Source organism: Protomyctophum parallelum, assembly GCF_964188405.1.
Source record: "Protomyctophum parallelum genome assembly, chromosome: 3".
Lineage (NCBI taxonomy): Eukaryota > Metazoa > Chordata > Actinopteri > Myctophiformes > Myctophidae > Protomyctophum > Protomyctophum parallelum.
The window spans coordinates 13,873,889-13,897,812 of record NC_139698.1 but is presented as its reverse complement, the minus strand read 5'-3'; the positions used below and the strand labels follow the sequence as shown (position 1 = coordinate 13,897,812).

Below are 23,924 nucleotides of genomic sequence, written 5' to 3'. Positions count from 1 at the left end.
ATTAGAATAAGCCTGGGTGCCAATAAAACGCCAAGTCGAGAGACATACTGTACGACTTTAGTGAATGTCGCTGACCGTCTAGTGTTGTTGAGTAGCCTGTCCGGATCCACACAGGACAGCCTTCATTGGATGTGTGTTACTTATACTGTCCTGACAGGAGCGATCAGCTGCGGTGCCTTCCAGTTAACCGGCCACTTTAGTCCTCCACGGATCCAGCAGCCATGGACAAAGATGCAGGCAGACCCAAATGGGACACTCCAATGCAATTTGTGCTCGCATGCGTATCTTACGCGGTTGGTCTCGGAAACGTATGGCGTTTCCCATACCTCTGTCAAATGCACGGTGGAGGTAAGGCACTATTATATCATGTATTGTGACCCATTTGTTTTCTTTAATATTATCGCTGCCTGTCAGTGGCAGGTGTCACTACTAGTATCATGGTCCTGTCGTTATTTGCGCGTTCCCTTCCAGACCTTTCTGTCAGACTGACTGACTGACGCGTGTTTATATTTTTCATTATAAATGATATGGAGTGTACGTGTCTGATACCATAACAAGCCTTCATTGGCAACGTTTTGTCCATGTGAGTGAGTTGATGATACCATTATTGTGCAATGTGTTCTGAACTTGCAGGCTACTTTTAAGTTATGTCAGCTTGCAACATATTGTGCCTATATTCGGCCAGCTTTGTTAGTGTAGATTACAGGTGGGAAAACAATCATCTGCACGGGGTAAAATAAAAAATGTGTAGCTTATGTTTTAACTCTTGACATCCAACCGTCAGTCAAATATATAGGCCTACTTTGAGATAGAGATCAAAGACACCTGCCTATTTAAATATGTTTGTAGTATTTTGAAAAAATACTCTCATAATGTGAGTGAGTGAGTGATTGAAAAGTTATTGCTTTGTATTATTACAAAACATACATTACGGTCCACTTCAGCCCTACTGTATATACTGTAGATTTCGGCCATTTGAAATAGCCAATCCACAACCTCAAGCTCACAATGCGACACATTGTGAGCTTGTAGATCAGCTATTTTCTAAATATTTGTTTACAATTTCTACGTTCAAAAACGTGTGAAATCATTCTGCATAATGATTACTTTCTACTTTGGGTATAGGCATACTTTAAGTACATATTGATACCAATACTTTTGTGCTTTTACTCAAGTACATTTTGAATTTTGGCCTTTTAGACCTATTGCAGTATTGATACTTTTACTTACAGTAAGTAAAAAATGTGAGTACTTTTTTCCTTGTGCATGAGTGAGTGAAACGTTCTTGCTCATGCTTTTTCTTGTTGTGCAACAACACAATAATCCAAGATTTACAATCAATCTGATTCTGGAAACTTGTCATAATCCTTATCCGACTATAAAACGAGTACAACTAACCCTTGAGGTTAATATCAGTGTTAATACATTAATAAATAACCTGTATACCTATCTGGAGGCAAAAGTTCATCTGAGGGAACGGGATACTGATAGAAATATACACAACAACATGGTTGGCATGGGCCAGTGGTTCTCAAAGTATAGCCTTCCGGGCAGAGTATCTAATCCATTGACTCCCATTGTAACAATGGAATGCGGAAGTGCTCATTCTATCTCAATGGGATAGTTCCAGCCATAGGAGCAATGTTTGGAACTATAGCCCATAGGCACACGCTTTGTGGAGAGATCAAAGTGTGTCGCTACTCTCCTACTCTACACTCTGGGTCCGGGGACCCCCGGGGGTCCTTGAGCGTACGTGTTCCATGCAGGGGAGCCCCCAGCTAAGTGAATTAATAGCATCAATATCAGTTTAATTAACAACTATTTTATACAGTAGGCCTACTTCTACTTAAGCTATTAAGTTAAATAGAGTGCATAAAGTGAGTGGCATGAAATCAAGTGGAAAAGTGAATGGCAAAGTGAGTTTAACATTGTTTAATGTCATTGAATGCAATCAGATCAAGGCCAGAAGAGAACGTCGTTTTTTGTTACTCTGACTCAGTAGGTGTTCCCGCATAACTTCCTATGATGTCACGCACACACCCTCGATCAGCCGGTGTACAACCTCACAACGTGTCACGATGAGACACATTGTGAGCTTGTAGATCTGCTATTTTCCACAATATTTGTATACATTTGAAATGAGACATTCTGCTTTTGGTACTTTAAGTACATTTTTATGCCAATACTTTTGTACTTTTACTCAGGTACATTTTGAATTCCGGACTTCTACTTGTAACAGAGTATTTCTATATTGCAGTATTGATACTTTTAGTAAAAAAAAATTAGTACTTTTTCCACCACTGAAAATGTTTCAGAACCACTGCAGTATAATATCCCGCAATAACATGGTTAAATGGGAGAACTATACAGCTTATAGGCTGATCTGGTCCTCTGTATGGGTCAATGAACAATGAACTTGTCACTTTTTACAGTAATTACTGGGCGGGCTGCACTTGTAATTTGGAGGCAGGACATCAGACTACACATGTACAGTACATGTGTAGTCTCTGTTAATTAAGGTCTGGCTTTAAGGACATGCATGGTAGAGTACTGCATCTGAAGTAGTATACTATTTTCCCATTATTTAAAAAGATTCAAATAAATAAAATAAATAAAATAAATAAAATAAATAAAATAAATAAAATAAATAAAATAAATAAAATAAATAAAATAAATAAAATAAATAAAATAAATAAAATAAATAAAATAAATAAAATAAATAAAATAAATAAAATAAATAAAATAAATAAAATAAATAATGTTTCAAAATAATAACAATTGAAAAGAGGTCACATCGTGAGCTTGTAGATCTGCTATTTATAATGTATTTTTCTGGAACCCGGGGAGACACTGAATTCATCTTTTGGGTTTCAACCAAAAAAAAAAAAAAAAAAAGGAAAAAAAAGGGAACCATGGTGTTATGGGACCATAGCAAATAAAGGTTTAATAAATAACCCTAAACTAAATGTGATAGTGATTAAAATAAAATAATGGTAAGAAAATGCAGTTCCCAACAACCAGAGCAGGGAAACATTCTGCCAAATTTAGGTTTTCTGAGCTCAATTGCACCCACAAAACAGAACTTTTAACATTCAGTAGATTTTCTGTGGTGTGTTTTTTTTGGCTCAAACAGGTGCTCTGAGTTTCCTGCTGTTTGTGATGTAAGAGACAGAAAAACCCATATATGTCAATGGGATTTGCCAGCAGATGTCACTGTTTTCACTGTTTTGCCTGTTTTCATTGCAGCTTAGAAAGACTTCCAAACCCCAGAGAAAGCTCCAGACCACAGAAAAATTCACTGAATGTTCAAAGTGTGAAATCTTTATAACAATGAATACATTTTTATTTTGTACATTCTGTATCGAGTAGGATGTTATTACAATAAACCTCATACAATTGGGGTGGTTGATCTCCTTGCTCTTCTATTGAGACAATTAGATTGTGTCAAAGGTCATGTCTCTCCTAGACACAGGATCTGGCACGATTTCTGACCTGAAGGTCAAGATTCAATTTATCCCCTGAGCAAGCAGGCTATAAGATCAATGGTAAAACACAGTGCACACAGTGTTGCACCACTTACTTCACATGGGTGTGATTTTCAAAACAAAGTTACAAAGTGCTTTACATTGAATATAAAATATAGTACAATAGAGGCACTTGGTGAGATAAAACAACACTAAAGTCATTACTGCAGGAAACAAAAAGAATACAATAAAACACCACATAATAAAACATACAGGTGATCTATCACTTGCACAGGGAACCGGGCTCATATCCGGGGTAGAAGAGGAAAGTAACATAATAGGCAGCTTTAAATAAACACAAACAAATAATGAATAAAAATGCTCTTTTTGTGGCCAATTATGTGACACCTCAGCTACAGTGCAGCTGTGCCCAGACAGGGCACCCCTCAGTGGATTCGTCTATACTCTGGGGAGGCACTGGCCAGGTGTCCCTGATTATCTCCCAACCTCCAGCCAAGGCAATTAAAAAGAAGGTACGGTCATCACTGGAAGGCTAACTGGAGCCTGGAGTGCATTTAGTGCAGTCAATTAGGTGGACCAGCTTATGAACAATTTAACAAACTATTTATGAACGATTGAAAACTTTTTTTAAATACTCTGTCCAGGAAAATAAAAGATGACATATCACACAACATTGTTTTCCGCTGTGTTTGCTATTTGATGTGCACACTGTATAATTGTATTGAGGTACAGTATCTAAAGAGCACAAAGTATGTTTCTGAACCACTGTTTAGGTATAGCTCAATAAAAATATCAACAAACAAGTGATTCGAAAACAACCTGCGATAATATGTCTTCTTTATTCCTAAAACGATTAACTGTCAATGCGGTCCCAATTGTTCAGAAATAAGTGTTTGTTCACAAGCTGGTCCAGCCGGCTCTCATTCACTCCAATGTACTTCAGTGAACTTCCGGATGCGCATGGCAACTGGCCCGTGGACCGACCGTACTGTACCTATCATAGCCTTGGCTCCAGCCAGCACCCTGCATAACCAGCCAGCACCCTGCATAACCAGCCAGCACCCTGCATAACCAGCCAGCACCCTGCAAAACCAGCCAGCACCCTGCATAACCAGCCAGCACCCTGCATAACCAGCCAGCACCCTGCATAACCAGCCAGCACCCTGCATAACCAGCCAGCACCCTGCATAACCAGCCAGCACCCTGCATAACCAGCCAGCACCCTGCATAACCAGCCAGCACCCTGCATAACCAGCCAGCACCCTGCATAACCAGCCAGCACCCTGCATAACCAGCCAGAACCCTGCATAACCAGCCAGAACCCTGCATAACCAGCCAGAACCCTGCATAACCAGCCAGCACCCTGCATAACCAGCCAGAACCCTGCATAACCAGCCAGAACCCTGCATAACCAGCCAGAACCCTGCATAACCAGCCAGCACCCTGCATAACCAGCCAGAACCCTGCAAAACCAGCCAGAACCCTGCATAACCAGCCAGCACCCTGCAAAACCAGCCAGAACCCTGCAAAACCAGCCAGAACCCTGCATAACCAGCCAGAACCCTGCAAAACCAGCCAGAACCCTGCATAACCAGCCAGCACCCTGCATAACCAGCCAGCACCCTGCATAACCAGCCAGCACCCTGCAAAACCAGCCAGCACCCTGCAAAACCAGCCAGCACCCTGCAAAACCAGCCAGCACCCTGCAAAACCAGCCAGAACCCTGCAAAACCAGCCAGAACCCTGCATAACCAGCCAGAACCCTGCAAAACCAGCCAGAACCCTGCAAAACCAGCCAGCACCCTGCAAAACCAGCCAGCACCCTGCAAAACCAGCCAGCACCCTGCAAAACCAGCCAGCACCCTGCAAAACCAGCCAGCTGCAAAACCAGCCAGCACCCTGCAAAACCAGCCAGCACCCTGCAAAACCAGCCAGCACCCTGCAAAACCAGCCAGCACCCTGCAAAACCAGCCAGCACCCTGCAAAACCAGCCAGAACCCTGCAAAACCAGCCAGAACCCTGCATAACCAGCCAGAACCCTGCAAAACCAGCCAGAACCCTGCAAAACCAGCCAGCACCCTGCAAAACCAGCCAGCACCCTGCAAAACCAGCCAGCACCCTGCAAAACCAGCCAGCACCCTGCAAAACCAGCCAGCACCCTGCATAACCAGCCAGCACCCTGCATAACCAGCCAGCACCCTGCATAACCAGCCAGAACCCTGCATAACCAGCCAGAACCCTGCATAACCAGCCAGCACCCTGCATAACCAGCCAGAACCCTGCAAAACCAGCCAGAACCCTGCATAACCAGCCAGCACCCTGCAAAACCAGCCAGAACCCTGCAAAACCAGCCAGAACCCTGCATAACCAGCCAGAACCCTGCAAAACCAGCCAGAACCCTGCATAACCAGCCAGCACCCTGCATAACCAGCCAGCACCCTGCATAACCAGCCAGCACCCTGCAAAACCAGCCAGCACCCTGCAAAACCAGCCAGCACCCTGCAAAACCAGCCAGCACCCTGCAAAACCAGCCAGAACCCTGCAAAACCAGCCAGAACCCTGCATAACCAGCCAGAACCCTGCAAAACCAGCCAGAACCCTGCAAAACCAGCCAGCACCCTGCAAAACCAGCCAGCACCCTGCAAAACCAGCCAGCACCCTGCAAAACCAGCCAGCACCCTGCAAAACCAGCCAGCTGCAAAACCAGCCAGCACCCTGCAAAACCAGCCAGCACCCTGCAAAACCAGCCAGCACCCTGCAAAACCAGCCAGCACCCTGCAAAACCAGCCAGCACCCTGCAAAACCAGCCAGCACCCTGCAAAACCAGCCAGAACCCTGCAAAACCAGCCAGAACCCTGCATAACCAGCCAGAACCCTGCAAAACCAGCCAGAACCCTGCAAAACCAGCCAGCACCCTGCAAAACCAGCCAGCACCCTGCAAAACCAGCCAGCACCCTGCAAAACCAGCCAGCACCCTGCATAACCAGCCAGCACCCTGCATAACCAGCCAGAACCCTGCAAAACCAGCCAGAACCCTGCAAAACCAGCCAGCACCCTGCAAAACCAGCCAGCACCCTGCAAAACCAGCCAGCACCCTGCAAAACCAGCCAGCTGCAAAACCAGCCAGCACCCTGCATAACCAGCCAGCACCCTGCATAACCAGCCAGAACCCTGCAAAACCAGCCAGCACCCTGCAAAACCAGCCAGCACCCTGCAAAACCAGCCAGCACCCTGCAAAACCAGCCAGCTGCAAAACCAGCCAGAACCCTGCATAACCAGCCAGCACCCTGCATAACCAGCCAGCACCCTGCATAACCAGCCAGCACCCTGCAAAACCAGCCAGAACCCTGCAAAACCAGCCAGAACCCTGCATAACCAGCCAGCACCCTGCATAACCAGCCAGAACCCTGCAAAACCAGCCAGCACCCTGCAAAACCAGCCAGCACCCTGCAAAACCAGCCAGCACCCTGCAAAAGAAGGCAGGCACAAACCCCGGCCAAGGCCTCAGGAGGCTAGCTGTCACACTGTTCTCAAAGTGGGGTCTAGGGACCCGCAGGGGTCCTAGAGGGGGTTTTAGGGGGTCCCCAGCAAAACCGTTTAACAACTTTAATCCTATTTTTAGACCCCGATTATGCGGCATAAAATCCTTTATTATGCGGCATTAAATAATTTATTATGCGGGCAAAAATCCTTGATTTTGCAATGAAACATGCAGGTTTTGATGTTTTGATTTTATGCGGAAATTTGCAAAATATGTGTAAAGACCTTCATTAGCCTATATGCCTGATGAATGTCAGAGTGACCGAAAAACTGTGTCTGCATAACACATTTTTGGAAATTAGAAGGTCTGAGTGACCGAAACATTTTATGCCTATTAGTACATTTTAGTAAATGAGAAGGTCCGAGTGACCGGAACATTGTATCCCTGTGAAGTGAAGAAGGTGTGCACAACTCCCTTTTTCCTGCTCTTCAAGACAAGTTAATTACTCTGACGCACCTGTCCGTCTCCGTAGGTGTGCAAAAGGACATTTTCTTCTATATGCAAAATGTTTCACAATAATTATTCAAGATGTTTTCCAATTCTGTTCAAAAATAGCCGATCTGCAAGCTCACAGCGCATCGTCTCACGACACATGAGCTTGCAGATCGGCTATATCTGAGCTGGAAACCCCTTGGAAGCCCTTCAAGGAGCCCTTCTTGATCCCTTTGAGAACCACTGTTTGTGTAAGGACTGTAATTGCACAACGCTGAAAGCTATTTACAGGTGTCTGTTTGCTATAGCGTACAGTGCATGTGTGCGTGCGTGCGGTGCCGTTCCAGAATGCATTTGAACAGTGACAGTGGTAACAGAACAACAGGTTTGTAGTAAAGTGATAAGTGAATGGGGACTCTGTATTCATCCTCAGGTGGGTTCATGATCCCATATCTCATCATGCTGCTGTTGGAGGGCATACCCTTGTTCTACATGGAGCTGGCTATTGGTCAGAAGATGCGTCAGGGAAGCATAGGGGCATGGACCGCCATCAGCCCCTACCTAGGAGGACTGGGTAAGCTAAGCTCTGACAAATGTAAACAGCCTGATATAGTTTAGATTTAACAATATCCGAATGTATGTTCAGCACATTGTTTTCTTTCTTTCTTGATTCCATTTTTAAGTTGTGAACAAGAGGTCAGGGTTCAATCCCTGGCTGAGTCCAAACCTAGCCTGTATAAATGGTACCCAATCCCTCCCTGCTTGGCACGCAGCATCAACGGTTGGATTGGGGGTAAATCCCTGTGACTCCAGGGGGTGTACAGTATAATTGTACGTAAAGCTGCCTCATGCTACAGAAACAGCTGGACTGAGCTATCTGGGCCACTTGGCTCGAGAATCACGGGGCCCCAAGTGGTTCCGAAAATGTACCCCCCCCCCCCAGTATGCGATGTGTAGAGTTTAGGAATGTAAATAAAAGACCCATCAGGAAGTGGAGTGCTAAAGGAGAGTTCAAATAAATAAAAAACATTTTTAAAATAAAATAGATGTAGAGCTTCTGCCTATGCCATTAAAATGAAATGTTTCATTAATTAAAAAGTATTGTATTGAAAACAGCACTCCAGAGACTTTTCAGAGGAGGATTTCACATTCGGGAGTGTATGTTATGAATGTCATTTAAATGGACCATTATGGAAACAGGACCAATTTTTGCTCAAATAATTGGAAATTGTGAGACTAATTATGTTACATCAATGTTCCTTTGCTTTCAGGTATAGCCAGCATGGTGACATCCTTTTATCTTTGTCTGTATTACAACGTGATCAATGCCTGGAGCTTCTGGTATCTTTTCAACTCCTTTCAGGTGAGCTCTTCATAATAATAATAATAATAATAATAAAACTTTATTTGTATAGCACCTTTCATGACATGAAATGCAGCTCAAAGTGCTTTACAGAACAATGGAGAATAAAAGAAAAGCAAGGCAACGACATTAAAAAACAAGCAATAATGCAATACAGTGAGGACATGAATAACAAAAAATAAAAAATAAAAGATCAATTAAAAGCAATGTTGTAGAAGTGGGTCTTGAGCTGAGCTTTAAAAATGTCTACAGAGGCTGCCTGACGAAGGTACAGTGGGAGCTTGTTCCATGACGACGGCCCGTAGAAGCAAAAAGCTGCTTCCCCGTATTTTTTAGCTGCTATTTTTTTAGGCAAAGCGAGCAGGCCAGCAGTGGAAGACCTTAGGGGGCGGTTTGGGACATATTTAGGCAGGCAGTCATGTAGGTAGGAAGGTGCGAGACCATTGAGAGCTTTATAGACAAGTAAAATCATTTTAAAATCAATCCTAGAAACAACCGGAAGCCAGTGCAGTGATGCCAAAACTGGAGTAATATGTTCTCTCATCTTAGTTCTAGTTAAAACTCTGGCTGCTGCATTTTGGACAAGTTGTAATCTGTCAGTTGTTTTCTTAGGCAGTCCTGAAAAAAGTGCATTGCAGTAATCAAGCAGAGAAAAAACAAAGGCGTGGATTAGCGTTTTTACATCGTCCAAGGACAAATAGGCTCTGATTGCTACTTTCTACAGTCAGGTTGCCAAGTCTGCTTATTATTGATTCTTTCTGCTCACTAGAACCGATTATGAGAACTTCTGTCTTATCCTCATTTAGCTTGAGAAAGTTCTCACTCAAACAACATTTGATGCTAGACAGACAGGTCAACAGCGGGTCTAAAGCACAGGGATCATCTGGAGCCACAGAGAGATATAGTTGGGTATCATCAGCATAGAAATGAAAATTGACCCGTGATTGGTAATGAGTTCGCCCAATGGCAGTATGTACAAGGAGAAAAGCAGAGGGCCAAGAATCGAGCCCTGTGGAATACCAGAACTGATGTCGCGTTTGTCTGAGTCAAACTCGGCTAGATTGACAAAGTAACTTCTGTTTGATAGGTAGGAGGAAAACCAGGACAGGGCCGTTGTCTGACTAGGGTGACTCAGTACATGATTTAGTTTTAGTCGTAGTCTTTTTAATAAAATGACATTTATTTTGTATAGTCATCTGAAATGTTTTAGTTTTAGCCTAGTTAATTGTTGTGTTGAACTAAACATTCCGAAAGCCAAGAACGGAAGCTATCATCTGTTCGTCATTTCCGATTTATCCTCAATGATCATTTTCAGAGCTTCCGTAAGGAGCCCTTCACCCATGTTCAACCATATCTTCATATAATTCAGGCCGCATTATAATACCGAAGAAAGGAAACCTGCCTAACAGTATCATCAGTAGGCAGCTTTGGTCATTTCAAACAAGATTTCAAACTTTAATGTTGGCTTCTATTTCAGCATGCTAACTTCCTAGGACGATCAAGGCTGTATCTGTTATTAACTGCTGTACTGCACCTGAATTTCACCAGCGGGATCAATAAAGGTTTTATCTTATATTATGTTATCTGTAGTTTCCATTAGCTTGGAATCCCCATTGATGATGTCATTGGTAGGCAGTCTCACAGAGTCTGTAGACAGAAATGGTCTTCTTATTATGACTATGCGCATTAGTAAGGGCCAAGTTTACGAAGATAAGGTTGAAAATGGTTGAAGTGCTCTTTTAATCACTTAAATCTGATTGCTAAAATAGCTGATCTACAAATTTTGTTTTTTTGCACTTAACACATTATAACGGTTGCAACAATAACAATCGCAGAACCAATTATAGCAAAAAGTAGGGAGGTGGTGGGTCAGTTCAGACTAAGAATAACTAAAGAATCAGTAAATAAGTTTAACCGCAATTTATTAAATCAAAAGTAAAATAAAGTTTTCAATAACAAAATGTTCACTTAATGAAATAAATAAAACTGCCTCAAAAGGGATGGGTGTAAAGCTGGCACTGTCCAAAACTAAACTTAAATGTCCCAAAAATATTTTCAAATGGAACCCAGTCAATGCTGTGTGTAGTGGCAAGTCTCCTCTTACCATCCTTTACACTGTTCCGCAAAGTCCGTCCTCAATCGAAATCCAAACTCCAGGGAACTAATCCAAAATGGAAAGAAGGTCTCTAAATCCAATGGCGGATATCCAATGTTCAGGAAAGTACTCCAGTAAGGAAATATGGCAAGACTTGGGAAATATTCCTCTTGCTTCCCCAGTAGCCTGTCTGTCTGTCTCTCTGTTCACCTCCACTCTGGACTGACAGAGTCAAACTCTCCAGGTGGCCCAAACATTGTGATTGCCCATCACTCCATCAGCCAGGTGAGCTGTGGGCGGGGTCTCTCAATCACTGCTTGTTGCCATAGCAACACATGTATCTCACTGGCTTCTTGTGGCATATATAGTCCAGTGGATAAATAGCAAAATCTCATAGAGTAGCGGATTGGTAGAAAATAATAAAATACATGAAAATGGAGCATAGCAAACAAAACATACATAGAAACAATGTGACTCTGGGCACAGAGGTTACAACATAGCTGACTGCACCTTTCAACAGAACATGATAAACATGTACATAATTAGGTAAGCACTTAAAACAAAGTGATATTATTTTACGTGTAGTTAAAATTGGGATGACGTATCCAAGTCATGCTATGTCCAAGCAACATGCCTGGAATATAGGCTGATATTTTCTGAATATTTTCCGTCAGGCCTGTTTATATATACTAGCCCTTACCCGTTGTGAGATATTGCCCCCCCCCCCCACCCCTGGGTGCGTTTGCGCATTTCTTATTCACTAATAAATTCATTATTCATTTATAATTTGTTAAATTCGTTAAGACCTCCATATTATTATGGTCAATGCCTGTGTGAAAAGTGGGAGTGATTGGGTGCAGGCGGTGAGGAGATGCGGCGGTGTTTCTGACAGACAGACAGACACACATTCAGACAGCCATTGACTGAATTATAGTATGATGATATGATATAAAGCCTATATACAGTAGGCTACTGTATAATAATATTTAGGAACCCTAATTGCTCTCTCTCTGTCTCTCTCTCAGTCTGTGCTGCCCTGGGCAGAATGTCCTCTCAACAGCAACAGGACGGGCTTCCTGGAGGAGTGTGAGAAGGCCACGCCCACGCAGTACTTCTTCTTCAGGGAGACTCTGAACATCACCTCCACCATCGACGAGAACGGAGGCGTGCACACAGGACAGGCGCTCTGCCTCCTGCTGGCCTGGATGCTCACCTACCTGTTCATCGTCCGGGGGGTCAAGTCCACCGGAAAGGTTAGAGCATAACTGGCATCTCAAAGTGGGGTCCGGGGGATCATTAAGGGGCTTTCAGGGGATCCCCAACTAAATCTATTTGACTAAATCCTCCAGTTTTCTGAAATACATATTTTCACGATTTTTCTAAAATAGCAGACCTACGAGTGGCGCGCTATGAGCTTGTAGATCTGCTATTTTTCAATAGCTAAATTATAACATAATGTTTAAAACACCAAAAGGTGTTCCCGCCCAAAATGGGTTAAAGTGGATGAGTGGGATTGTTTTTTTACCACACTGCATTACATAACAACAGCGTCAGAGATCACTGGGTCGCATCAAGACGGGAGCTTACACTTTTTAGCTGACGAGTGTGCATTTCAAGTCAAGTCATTCTTTACACATTTTGGTTTGCCACCACATCATATAAGCTATAGTAACCAGGGTCAAGAAGATCCTCTTGTTGGAAATAGCCAATCTACAAGGTCACAATTTGAAGAGCTGCACTTTTTTTTTCTTTTTTTTTTTTGCGGCTTACGCCTTTTATTGATTTTTGAAGGGACAGACAGTAGGCTGACAGGAAACGGGAGAGAGATGGGGGGATGACATGCAGTAAAGGCCGTGTCGGGTCCGGGAGTCGAACCCGCGGCACACTGCGACTGGATTACCAGTCCGGTGCCCAGACCGTTACGCTACGGCCTGGGCCAAGAGCTGCACATTTGACAATTATTTTATTAGGCTACCTTTACTTTGGTAGTTAGTATTTTTGTACTTTATTCACTAGTAAGAGAGAGTCAAGAGACCACACCTCTACGTAAGTTTGACACACCCTCTGTTATGTCTGTGTCTAACCCTTCAGGTGGTGTACTTCACAGCCTCTGTTATGTCTGTGTCTAACCCTTCAGGTGGTGTACTTCACAGCCACATTTCCATACGTGGTTCTCTTCATCTATCTGATCCGGGGCTTGACGCTGCACGGCGCCCTCAATGGCGTCAAGTTCATGTTCACGCCAAAGGTATTGTACGCCATATGTTTGCTTCTCCGTGGTGGAAAGCCTAATTACGCTTTAGATATTATATTGCAGGGGCTTTCAACACTTTTCATATCAAGGTCCATTATTTATTCGGCATTTGAGCCACGGACCACCATTTGAGGAGATTTAGCCTCTCTTTGAAAGTTTTATGTCATTGGATATGATTTTGTCCACAATTCCATGCTTTATGGTGTGGTACCGTACTATAGGAGAGATAACAGGCGTTGATCAAAATAACATTTATTGTACATTCTGTAATTGTGTAGATGTCTTGTAAATTAAGTAATGCAGATGTTTAACAATAATTTAACCCTTAAAATGTATTCTAGTATTCTCAAACTCGTTTGAGAATACTATAGTGTACTATTATAGTACACTCTACTTCAGCCATTTTCAACCTCTTTTCATATAATTAGTGGATTACCTCTTCCACTACTGCTGTCTTCAGATGGAAGAGCTTGCCAACCCCAACACGTGGATCAACGCTGCCACCCAGATCTTCTTCTCTCTTGGTCTGGGCTTCGGCTCGCTCATCGCCTTTGCCAGCTACAACGAATATCACAACAACTTTGAGCGTCAGGCCATCATAGTGTCAATGATCAACAGCGGAACCTCCATCTTCGCCAGCATTGTTACCTTCGCCATCTACGGATTCAAGGCCACCTTCAACTTTGAGAGCTGCCAAGAGAGGTGAGGCCCGTCACCCAACGTGTGTGTGTGTGTGTGTGTGTGTGTGTGTGTGTGTGTGTGTGTGTGTGTGTGTGTGTGTGTGTGTGTGTGTGTGTGTGTGTGTGTGTGCGTGTGCATGCGTTTTGTCATAAATTATAACGCTATTGAACACCCTTTACATCTGTGTGTTGGTAAAAATATATATTAAACCAATGAAAAGTAAGAAAAAGCGCTTCGGACAAAACCTCTTAACTCCATTGGACCCTCAAACTGTCTGCTAAAGCAGCTAATTCCACCACCTCTCCCCCTCTCATGCAAGTAATTGATTATATAAAGTCACAATACCAACTTTGATGAGGCAGTATTGCCTTGTTTTAAAAACATAAGGTTTTCTTCATATCCTGAAAAATGTATATTTCTATTTATTTATTATCTTCCCGACAGCAGAGGTATGCAAAACTATAATATCCTTGATTGGGGTATGGTGGGTTCTACTGCATTCTTAAAATAAATCATAGTATCTGTAACGTATACTTGTGTGTTCCAGGGTTCGCTTGCTGCTGTTGAACACCTTTAACCTGGCAGAGGACAGCATCAGTATTGACAATGTGGATGAGTGGATCGGGAAGCTAAACCAAACATATCCAGTGCAGTTTGCTGAAATAGCTGGAATAATGGAAACCTGTGATCTGGAGACTGAACTGTCAACTGTACGTTCTAAATACCATACACATCAACAGTCTGTTATGCAATATTAAGAGTAGATCCATTGTGCAGGAGCTAATAGCCGTGATTCCAGTCAGAGTTAATTTGAGGATAAGCTACAGTTTATGTAATGTTTTGTGAGCTGTCCTGCAATATTCAAAAAAGTATATGTTTTGGCACCGTTAAAATTCATTGTAATCAATTGGTGCAAGTGAACTATACATGAACTATACTAAATCAAGGCACTGTTATATCTGAGACAGTATACTGTAGAGGTGCAAAATCACACTTAACTGTTTCGTTGATAAATAAGAATTCAAAAGAATATTTAAAAAATGTACTTCTCCTTTTTATTATTCCAAATCGTTATGGAAAGGCTTGCAACCCTAATGTTCTGATAGCAGAGCTTATGTAAGCTCCAGCTTTTCCTACACTCTCAAAACCCAACTAGTAAACAGTGCTGGATCACAAGTAGACAATGCAGATAAGATTATGTTGATAACATCTTAACTTACTGGCCGTGAGGGACTCTCTCTGTTATCAAACACAGGTCTTTACTTGGTGACTCAGCACAGGTGGAAATAATGTTCTCAATCAGTGGCATGCTCTTTCACCTATAAGACACTCTATTACAAAAACAATGCCATTTACAACTTCATTAGATAAGTGTCAATGGTGATAGTCATAGGGCTCAAAGTCTACCGATTCGCCTCGATCTGAGTCACTGCAGAGAGAAGGATTAATTTCTAACTGCCACCGTGTTAATTTTTAATAGCCAGTGTTTACTTGGATATACCGCTTTGGGTCATTATCTTTCTAATTTCTAATTTAGCCCCTGAGAGGCTGTAGTATGAGCACATTATATGAGCTAAGAGTAATGTTTTCATCTCAAGAGGTTAAAGACAGTATAAATACAAATTGTATTTATACTGTCTTTAACCTCTTGAGGTTAAAGACAGTATATGTTCTCTCTCATTTATTCACCTCTCACTCTATCCTGCTCTCTCTCCGTCTCTCTCTCTCGCCAGGCTGTTGAAGGTGCAGGCCTGGCATTCATCGTGTACAGCGAGGCCATTAAGAACATGCCACTGTCCCAGCTGTGGTCGGTGCTGTACTTCTTCATGCTGTTGCTGCTGGGCATGGGCAGCATGCTGGGCAACGTCACCGCCATCATCACCCCCCTGCGCGACTTCAAGCTGCTGTCTCGACACATGAGCATCGAGACTCTAAACGGTGAGAGTCGAGCTGATGCTAGTTGTGGTGGTACTGTAGGTGTTGTGGGTGATGCTTGTAGTACAGTACGGAATAGGGGGGGGGGGGGGGGCTGTTGGAGGATAGATGGGTAGGTTAGTCTCTTTGGGTGGTGAGAGGTGTCCATGGAGGTCAATGTTATTTTTCATCTCACAATTTTTGTAACCCATTTTTTGTAACGAATTTGCTTTCGAGGATTAATTTTACGGGCCGTGAGGGACTCACGGCCAGTGCACAAACTCCAAGTGCACATTTGAGTGAGGAAGTCTGCTAACACGAGATATAGAGCTAGATAGCTATAAACACAACATGAGATCACAACACTGGTATCGGTATTCTGTATCGGTATCGGCTAACACAGAAATTGTGGTATCAGGATCGGATCGGGAACAAAAAAAGTGTACCGGGACATCCCGAATTCCAACCTGTTCCTTTCAGGTGCCCCAGCTGGTCAGGGTGACCAAGATTAATGCATGTTCACGGGGAGACACGTGATCTAATCTCATTGGATTTTTGGCATTCTGTTATACTTTGCCGAAACATTTCCCTTTCCTGTAACGTGTACCTGCTTTCACTGTTGTTTTGGTAGATGGGGACGTTTTGGGGCAAATAATACAAACCGTAAAAACACCAAAATACTGATTCATGCAAAACTCTAAAATACGGAGTTAAGTTTCCTTCCAACAGCAATGATATCTGTTGTTTTGTTATGTAAATATAGGGCAAAGTTACATACGATGCCTTTAATAATGAGATGTGTTGTGACAGTGCTCTGATCCTGTTCTCCTACAGGCATAGTGTGTTTGGTATGCATGCTCCTGGGCCTGGGCTTCACCACGCGCTCCGGCAACTACTGGTTCACCATGTTCAACGACTACGGCGCCACCTTCTCCCTGCTCTTCATCGTCCTCCTCGAGGTCATCGCCGTCAGCTACATCTACGGCATAAAGAGGTATGTGCGTTTGTTCGGTTTGAGGCTGACCACAGAAGAGGCAGAGGAATTCCTTTTCAGGTTTTTAATAGGTGTGTGTGGTACACACAATGTGTGTGGTTTGCTCCAGAGAGATGGTATTCTGGAGGGTGGTGGACAAGAAGCTGGTGTGGTGATCTAGCATGCATGAATGAATGAGTGCAGCTAGTCCTACTTGTAGCCTCCCACACCTGTGTGCAGTGAGCAAGCTGCCAGCCACTCAGCCTTGATTGCTTAATTGGCAGTGAGTCTCCATGGGCCTTTTGACATAGAGCATACCTACTTACATGCACAATTTACAAGGAAATCGTGGAAGGAGGTAGGGCCAAGAGGTCAAGAAATTCAATAGAAAAGGTGAGTTAGAATCTCAAGGGTTGGAAGTGCACCGGATTGTCGGGTTAAGTCATTATTGCGACCGACTCAAGACACTGCCCCGCTGCCACCCTTAGATTTCCATATATGGAGCTGACCTGTTCTGACATGCCATATGTTGACCTGACCTGACCAGTGCTCGCCCAGCAGTCTGCCGTCACCCATGCGAAATTATTAGTAGTCAATGGACCATTGATTGAGAATGGGATGTATACACATGGGATTCATAGCAAGTGTTACAAAAGCACTAATCTTAGCCCATATCCCCACCCAACACAACAGTGGTCTCCAGGTTAATTCTAAGTAAGGGCGGTGGACCCTCGTTCACAATCAGTTGAAAACCCCTGCTCTAGTGGATCATACAACAGCGTCACACAAAAGATCACTGATTATTATTAACATCTAAATGTTCTGTTGCCCAGGTTCGAAAAAGATATCGAAGACATGCTGGGCCATCGGCCCAACTGGTACTGGAAGATCATGTGGGCGGTGGTCAGTCCTCTGCTCCTCGTCGCACTCTTCATATTCTACATCGTCAGCTACATCCAAGGAGGGACGCCAACCTACCCAGCCTGGGACAAAGACACGGTGAGACCACCCGCCGTACTGTACTACAGTAGGCCCCAACGACAAGGGCTCATTCACAGTACATACTAGGAGATGCAAATTGTGAAAGTATGGTTCATGCAATAAGCAATCAATTCCCGTTGTACTTACTTATTTTCATAGTACCCGACTACCCGCTGTACCCTTTGTCAGAGTAACCAAAATGTCTGACAAGCGGTCAGATTTGGCTCCAACTTGTCCCCCGTTTGATGCAATGGTTGTGAGAATACGTAGGCCTAAAAATGTAATTGTTGTTCCCTCTCAGGGTAAAACTGTGCCGTTGCACTATCCTGTCTTTGGCCAAATCTTCATCGGCCTCCTGCTGGTCTCATCCGTCAGCTGTGTGCCCGTGGCGGCACTCTACGCGTACTGCAAGAAGAGGGAGCGGGCCAATCGGAAGACAGAACGACAGTCAATCAGCACGATATCTTCGTAGAGACGGGACAATACCGAACTCTCTGACTGGACCCACGTACGTTCACTAAAGTTCAACTGACCATATGGATGTGAAAAACTAAAACAACAACAACTGGCAGAAACCCACAGTGTGCCAAACTGTATATACTGTAGCACTAGTGGTGCCTTGGGATCCCCTGAGTAGCCATGATATTAGTTCTGTTGTATTGTGATTGTGTGTTGTGTTTGCATCAGTATTAACGTCAGAGGTCTGAGCCAGACTAACCTCTTAAACCCTGTAGACTCAGTAAACTAGACCTGAGTTGGCTCTGAACTTTATCCACTTTGTTTCCAGTCTACAAAAACATTGCTGCAAAAAAAAGGGGGGTCAGCAGCTTGTAGATCAGCTATTTTTGGGCAATGTACAAATGGTTAAACTAAAGCCATATACTTCATCTAACGACAGTGATATCACTTGCATCGATAATAGCTCATTTTCAAGGAAAAGGAAAAACGTGACTTCAGCGGGAAAAAGATCTGCGAAAATAGATCTACACGTCGTGAGCTTGTAGATTGACTATTTTGGGGCGAAAATAATTTGTGTAGCGGGAATTGCGTGCATACCTACTAGTACAAGGCCCTGAGGCCGCCATTGTCAACTAAGCAAATCAGGGTTTAAGCGGTGAAAAAAGCACTTTCATTCAGGCGTGAGCAATAATGCATCTCTCTTCATTTGTTTTGCAAGTTATATTCAACAGTAAATGTGATTACTGTATGTTCTCATTGAGTAGTGAGTACTGTATGAGTATGTCAGGCTGGTCTCTGTACACTTGTGTTGTTCTAGTCAGTGGTGGAAGGTAACTAAGTACATTTAAAAACGAGTAGGTTGTGCACATCCAGTCCCTCGCTGCCTGGTGATGGACAAACGGTCCGCACGCAGGCTCAGTGTTCAATTTATTTAAAAACACAGACAAACGGAACCGGTTCTGTTTATCGGAGTGACAAACTGACATATTGAGCCTACGACACACAGCCCGTAGTCACGGAAACCAACTACTGTGGCCAGATTTCCTGGGGTCTAGTAGGACAATAGTAAATAATAATAATAATAAAGAAATCGCCATACAATTTTGTAAAAAATAAATAAAATATATATTTAGCCCCATGTTCGAATGCCCCCGCCCCCCTGTGATAAAACACACTCATCTTTTACTTTCTCTAATAACAACCTAAAACATGAACCTTGGTTGAAAAAAACTAAAGTTGTCCTTTAAGTACATTTACTCAAGTACTGTACGTCTGTACCCTACCTAAAGTACAATTTTGTGGTAGTTTAACTTTCCTGATCGTATGTCCATTTTTCAATTTCTTATTGAAGCCCTATTTTATACTTTGGCTTTTCGGAAATCTACAAGCACACAATTAACGCATGACAGAGCGACACTTTGTGAGCATGTAAATTGGCTATTTTCGATAAAGTTTGATACATTTAGAAAAGGTTGAGTACTTTACTTTTGTACTTTTACTCTTTGAATATGGGCCTTTTAATTGTAACAGAGTATGTTTATATTGTGGCATTGTTACTTTTACTTAAGAAATGTGATGACTTCTTCCACCACTGGTTTTAGTATAACTTTTCTTCCTGTATAGTCAGGGTTGGGGGATCGCTAGTCGTGCATTTCCTTTTGGGAAAATGTACATTTCGTGATCTTGCAGATTGGCTTCATCTATCCGACTATTTGTCATACAAAAAAGTACATAGGGAAGAAAATATCCCAACATCTGTTTTGTGTTTTAGTTTTTTTTGTCAATGAAGGGCTATTATCTTTTCTACCAAGTATGTGAACAAAACTCAAGATGTTGCCAAATATATCCAAGAGTTGTACTGAACACCAGAAAGCACATTAAGGCACTAGCACTTCTACTTGTGCCAAACGTGTTTGGATACTGTGAGACCTTTGCCTGGTAAAACGGCATGGTTTGTTTTTAGTCAGCCACGGCTGAATTCAAGAACATTTTGTCAAGCCAAAATTAATATGACATCATTTCATGCGTGACCATTGTACCATATTCTGTTTTTGAATTGTCTTTAGTCTGTGAATATATAGGTGTTTGTAAAATACAATGTTGCCAAATCCAAGTATTTTATTAACTTCTCTTATTTCGCCAAGGTGTTTTTATATTGTCTTTATACTGTGTAATGAATTATTTACCGTAGTTTTAATAATTGATGGAAAAAATATTTCTAAGAGCCAACGACGAAAGAACAAAACCTGCCCTGTTCATTTACTTTAGTAGACCACATTGATATTACCACTGTTTTTGTTATTTTCAAAGATAGGAGTTATATTGACGACCACAGAATGGAGAAAAAGAAAGAAGAAATGTGAATGTGTAGATAGAAAATCTGGCCGAATATAGGGATCATCAGTACATTCCAATTACCCATGTACATTTTTACCCTTGTAAGTAATAAAAAAAACTGTTTAAAACTACAGTATCTTTTGTGAACTTTATTAAACATTTATTACTTCCCTTAGGCCCTGCTTCCAAGGGCCAGTTGTATGTGACGCTCTATATAAATAAATATCTATAAATATCAGCATTTTAATATCATTGGTTTATTGGCTGCAAGGGTCCATTTGGTTCCTAATTATCTATCACTAGATCGGTGCCCGGCTGTAGAGCACCAAATCGGTAAGGATGGAAGTTGGAGATCCATGCCCCACCCGGCTATGCAATACCGTTGTATACCCGTGTCAATGTACCCGTTCCACCCATCTGTCTGTCGCTTTTATGCCCATATACTGTACAGTATGGAGATTTCTGGATCTGTCTCTCTGTGTCCCTTTAATCCTATATATGGAGTTCTGTGTCAGGCATGCCCAAATATGGAGTGTTGTGATGTCAGAACAGGCCAGCTCCATAATATGGCCTTGTCCAGAACCTGGGGTAGAGGCCTTTTGTGGCGGTTCTGGGCAACCGTGGGACCGACCAACCGACTCGACACTGGGCACTGCACTGAGTGCACTCCCTGTGGGGGTGTGGAACGTGTGGGGCGAGTTACATGGATTACAGCAGTACACACGTTAGGTACAGACAGACAGACCTGTAGACAGAAGTACAGAGACATGGTGCATTTAATTTATAGATAGACTATCTGGAACCCCCATTTTGTGAACCACTTCAGAACACTCCTGGTCGTAGCCTACTGGAAGACACTGACCGTGGCTTCTCCTCACCAACTGGCTGGCTTCGGCAGAGAATAATTGCTGTCACATGCGGGCACCTTATCCGCACACAAGGCATATTCTACTACCAGTGGACCACCTTCGCTGTCCTCTCTATGGCTCTAGTTCTCAACGTGAGGTCCAGGGACCCCAGCTATATGATGACCTGAAGCCCACGGGCATTTCAATATAATGGGGGAATTAAGTATGCCGATATCACAGTGGGCACTCTTCAATGTGTTTTGTATCCTTGCATCATTCTCGACTGAAGTGGACTTTTGGTTTTTCTGTGTGATGTGACACATTTGTGAAACTTCCGTTTGAAATGTGTGGAATTTCCAGCTTCAGTTTGCCAAAGTGTGAAGAACCAATACATGAAGTTTTATTAGAGGCACCTTAGTAGGACCTGCAGGCATGTGCATTCAGACACCAAAACATCATGTTCTCCTCTGGGAAACTATACTGATGTTGGCTCAGAGTTAAAACATCATGTTCTCCTCTGGGAAACTATACTGATGTTGGCTCAGAGTTAAAACATCATGTTCTCCTCTGGGAAACCAGAGTTTTTCAATCTTATTGTGCTTGGTCTGCTGACATCAATCAAAACATTACCGGTGCTGGTGGGCTAGCTCCTGATCAGAGGAAGAAGTCGTAACTAAGGGCTTTCTTTAGGAACACTTGTATTCACAAATTGTGTCCAGAAGAGCAGCTCACTCATGTATAGCCTAGCTCTAGGAATTTTATTTAGCTCCAAAAGTTCAAGACAGTGCAAGCCGGCAAATAAACAAATAAAAAAATCACACCTGTGTGAACTGAGTGGTGCAACTCCCCTCCCCCCTCTCTCTCTCATTAGCAGGCAACAGTGCCTCTCTCTCTGTTTCTGGCACAACAGCACCCCTACTGGTACTCATAGTCATACTGGTGCTTATAGTCACATAGGTATAGGTTAACGTCACATAGGTGAACACGGACATTGCTGTTCCTTGGAGTGGTTGCACCACACAAAAAACGGGAAACAAACACAACAAAACACTTGATGGCTAAACTTTAAGAAAAACAAACAGGATCTTAAGAACACTGCTACAGGCTATGCCTCCTTCAACGAGGCCGTGGCTCACAGCTCTCCCCTGATGTTGGCTAGCCTCAAGTCAAACTGAACTTTACTTCACCTGCAGCATTCCTGCTCTTAAACAGCTAGGTGGGGCAAACCATCCCCTAAGTGGTAAACTTACTGAGTGGGAACTGCCTCTTGGCCAGAATTTAACTCTCAGAGTTACAGACCCATAAGGGTCCATTTGGTTCCTAACTTCCATTTAGCTGGGGACCCCCTGGAACTCCCTGAAGTACCCCTGGGGGTCCCCGGACCCCACTTTGGGAACCACTGCTCTAGAGGGGTGCCAGCCAGCAGACAGGTGACCTTAATGATTCAACCTCAGTGTCAATAATACACAAACATATTTAAAACTCTTTCAATCATTGTGTTAAATTACTTTAAAATGCCATTTGTAGCCTACAATATATGAACCGTCACTTCCAATTCAGCTGGTTTGTCAATTGATCAATTTGACTTAGCTGTGTGGCCTGTGTGGGTCCTTGATATAATTTGTCTATAGAGGGCATGGGCTGCCCCATGACAGTATACAATGTTCGCAAAATGTTACACTTGACTTACAGTATGTGTAGGCTATACTTTCATTCAGGTCAGGTGCAGGACAAAGCAAGTTACTATTAAGAAGGTCTGCAGATCGAGTCGGCCTACGTGTGGAGCAGCAAGCTGTTGTGTTGACTATTCCTTTTGATCTCGACACAGAACAATGAAACTCACAGATTTCTCTCCCAACACATTCCCAAGGTGAACTTGCTTTAATTAAATGACAATAAAATTAAAAAAACAAAAATGTGTCTACACCCAGTGGCATGCTGGGAAGTCCTTCCTCTGTCCAACACACCGTGGGATGTTACGATATTATTTCTGTATTTCATTTGTTTCTTGATATTGTACAAAAGCAAGTTCATGACAGGGGTTGAGTCTTCAAATTCTAATTTTAGAAATACCATTCATCCACTCATTTAGGCCTACACAGGGGATCACCTAAGACCTTTGGTCCAACTGTATTAATTGACACAAAACGAGTCTTAATTGGTCAACCCCCAGCTGCTCAGCACAGCCAGCATGTCCCTCTGGTTATGTTTGTCTGGTTGTTAATGCTAATCTGGATTGGCATGTTAAGCTGTTTTTTCCCTCTTTCTTATCCCCCAAGCGAGCAAACAAGCTAACTAACCATCATGGAATTATGTCATGAGTAACTAAGAAAACAAAAGGCTAAACAATGTGGAAGTAATGACATCTTTCACATAATGTACTAGATGTATTACGTGCCTGTACGCGTCCGGAAGAAGACTCCCCCTTGGCTTCCACGTGCCGTATAGGTTAAGGGTAGGATATGTTGAATTATTGGGACATCAGACAATGCTACGCACCCCAGCCAACCACTGGTGCCATTGTTCACCAACAATACGATAACAAATCAACAAATTATTAA

The 23,924-nt window shown here is 43.0% G+C and overlaps 1 protein-coding gene across 1 annotated transcript; it reads left to right on the top strand.

Annotated features, from left to right (window-relative positions):
- Nucleotides 1-221: 221 nt before the first annotated feature.
- slc6a20 (solute carrier family 6 member 20) lies at nt 222-18,191 on the top strand (the record flags this gene model as incomplete). Its single annotated transcript, XM_083762013.1, has 11 exons — nt 222-348; nt 7,892-8,032; nt 8,730-8,821; nt 11,942-12,169; nt 13,054-13,164; nt 13,631-13,872; nt 14,399-14,561; nt 15,585-15,789; nt 16,600-16,759; nt 17,572-17,737; nt 18,021-18,191. The coding sequence occupies 11 exons, from the start codon at nt 222-224 to the stop codon at nt 18,189-18,191; spliced, it is 1,806 nt and encodes a 601-aa protein (XP_083618139.1).
- Nucleotides 18,192-23,924: the final 5,733 nt, after the last annotated feature.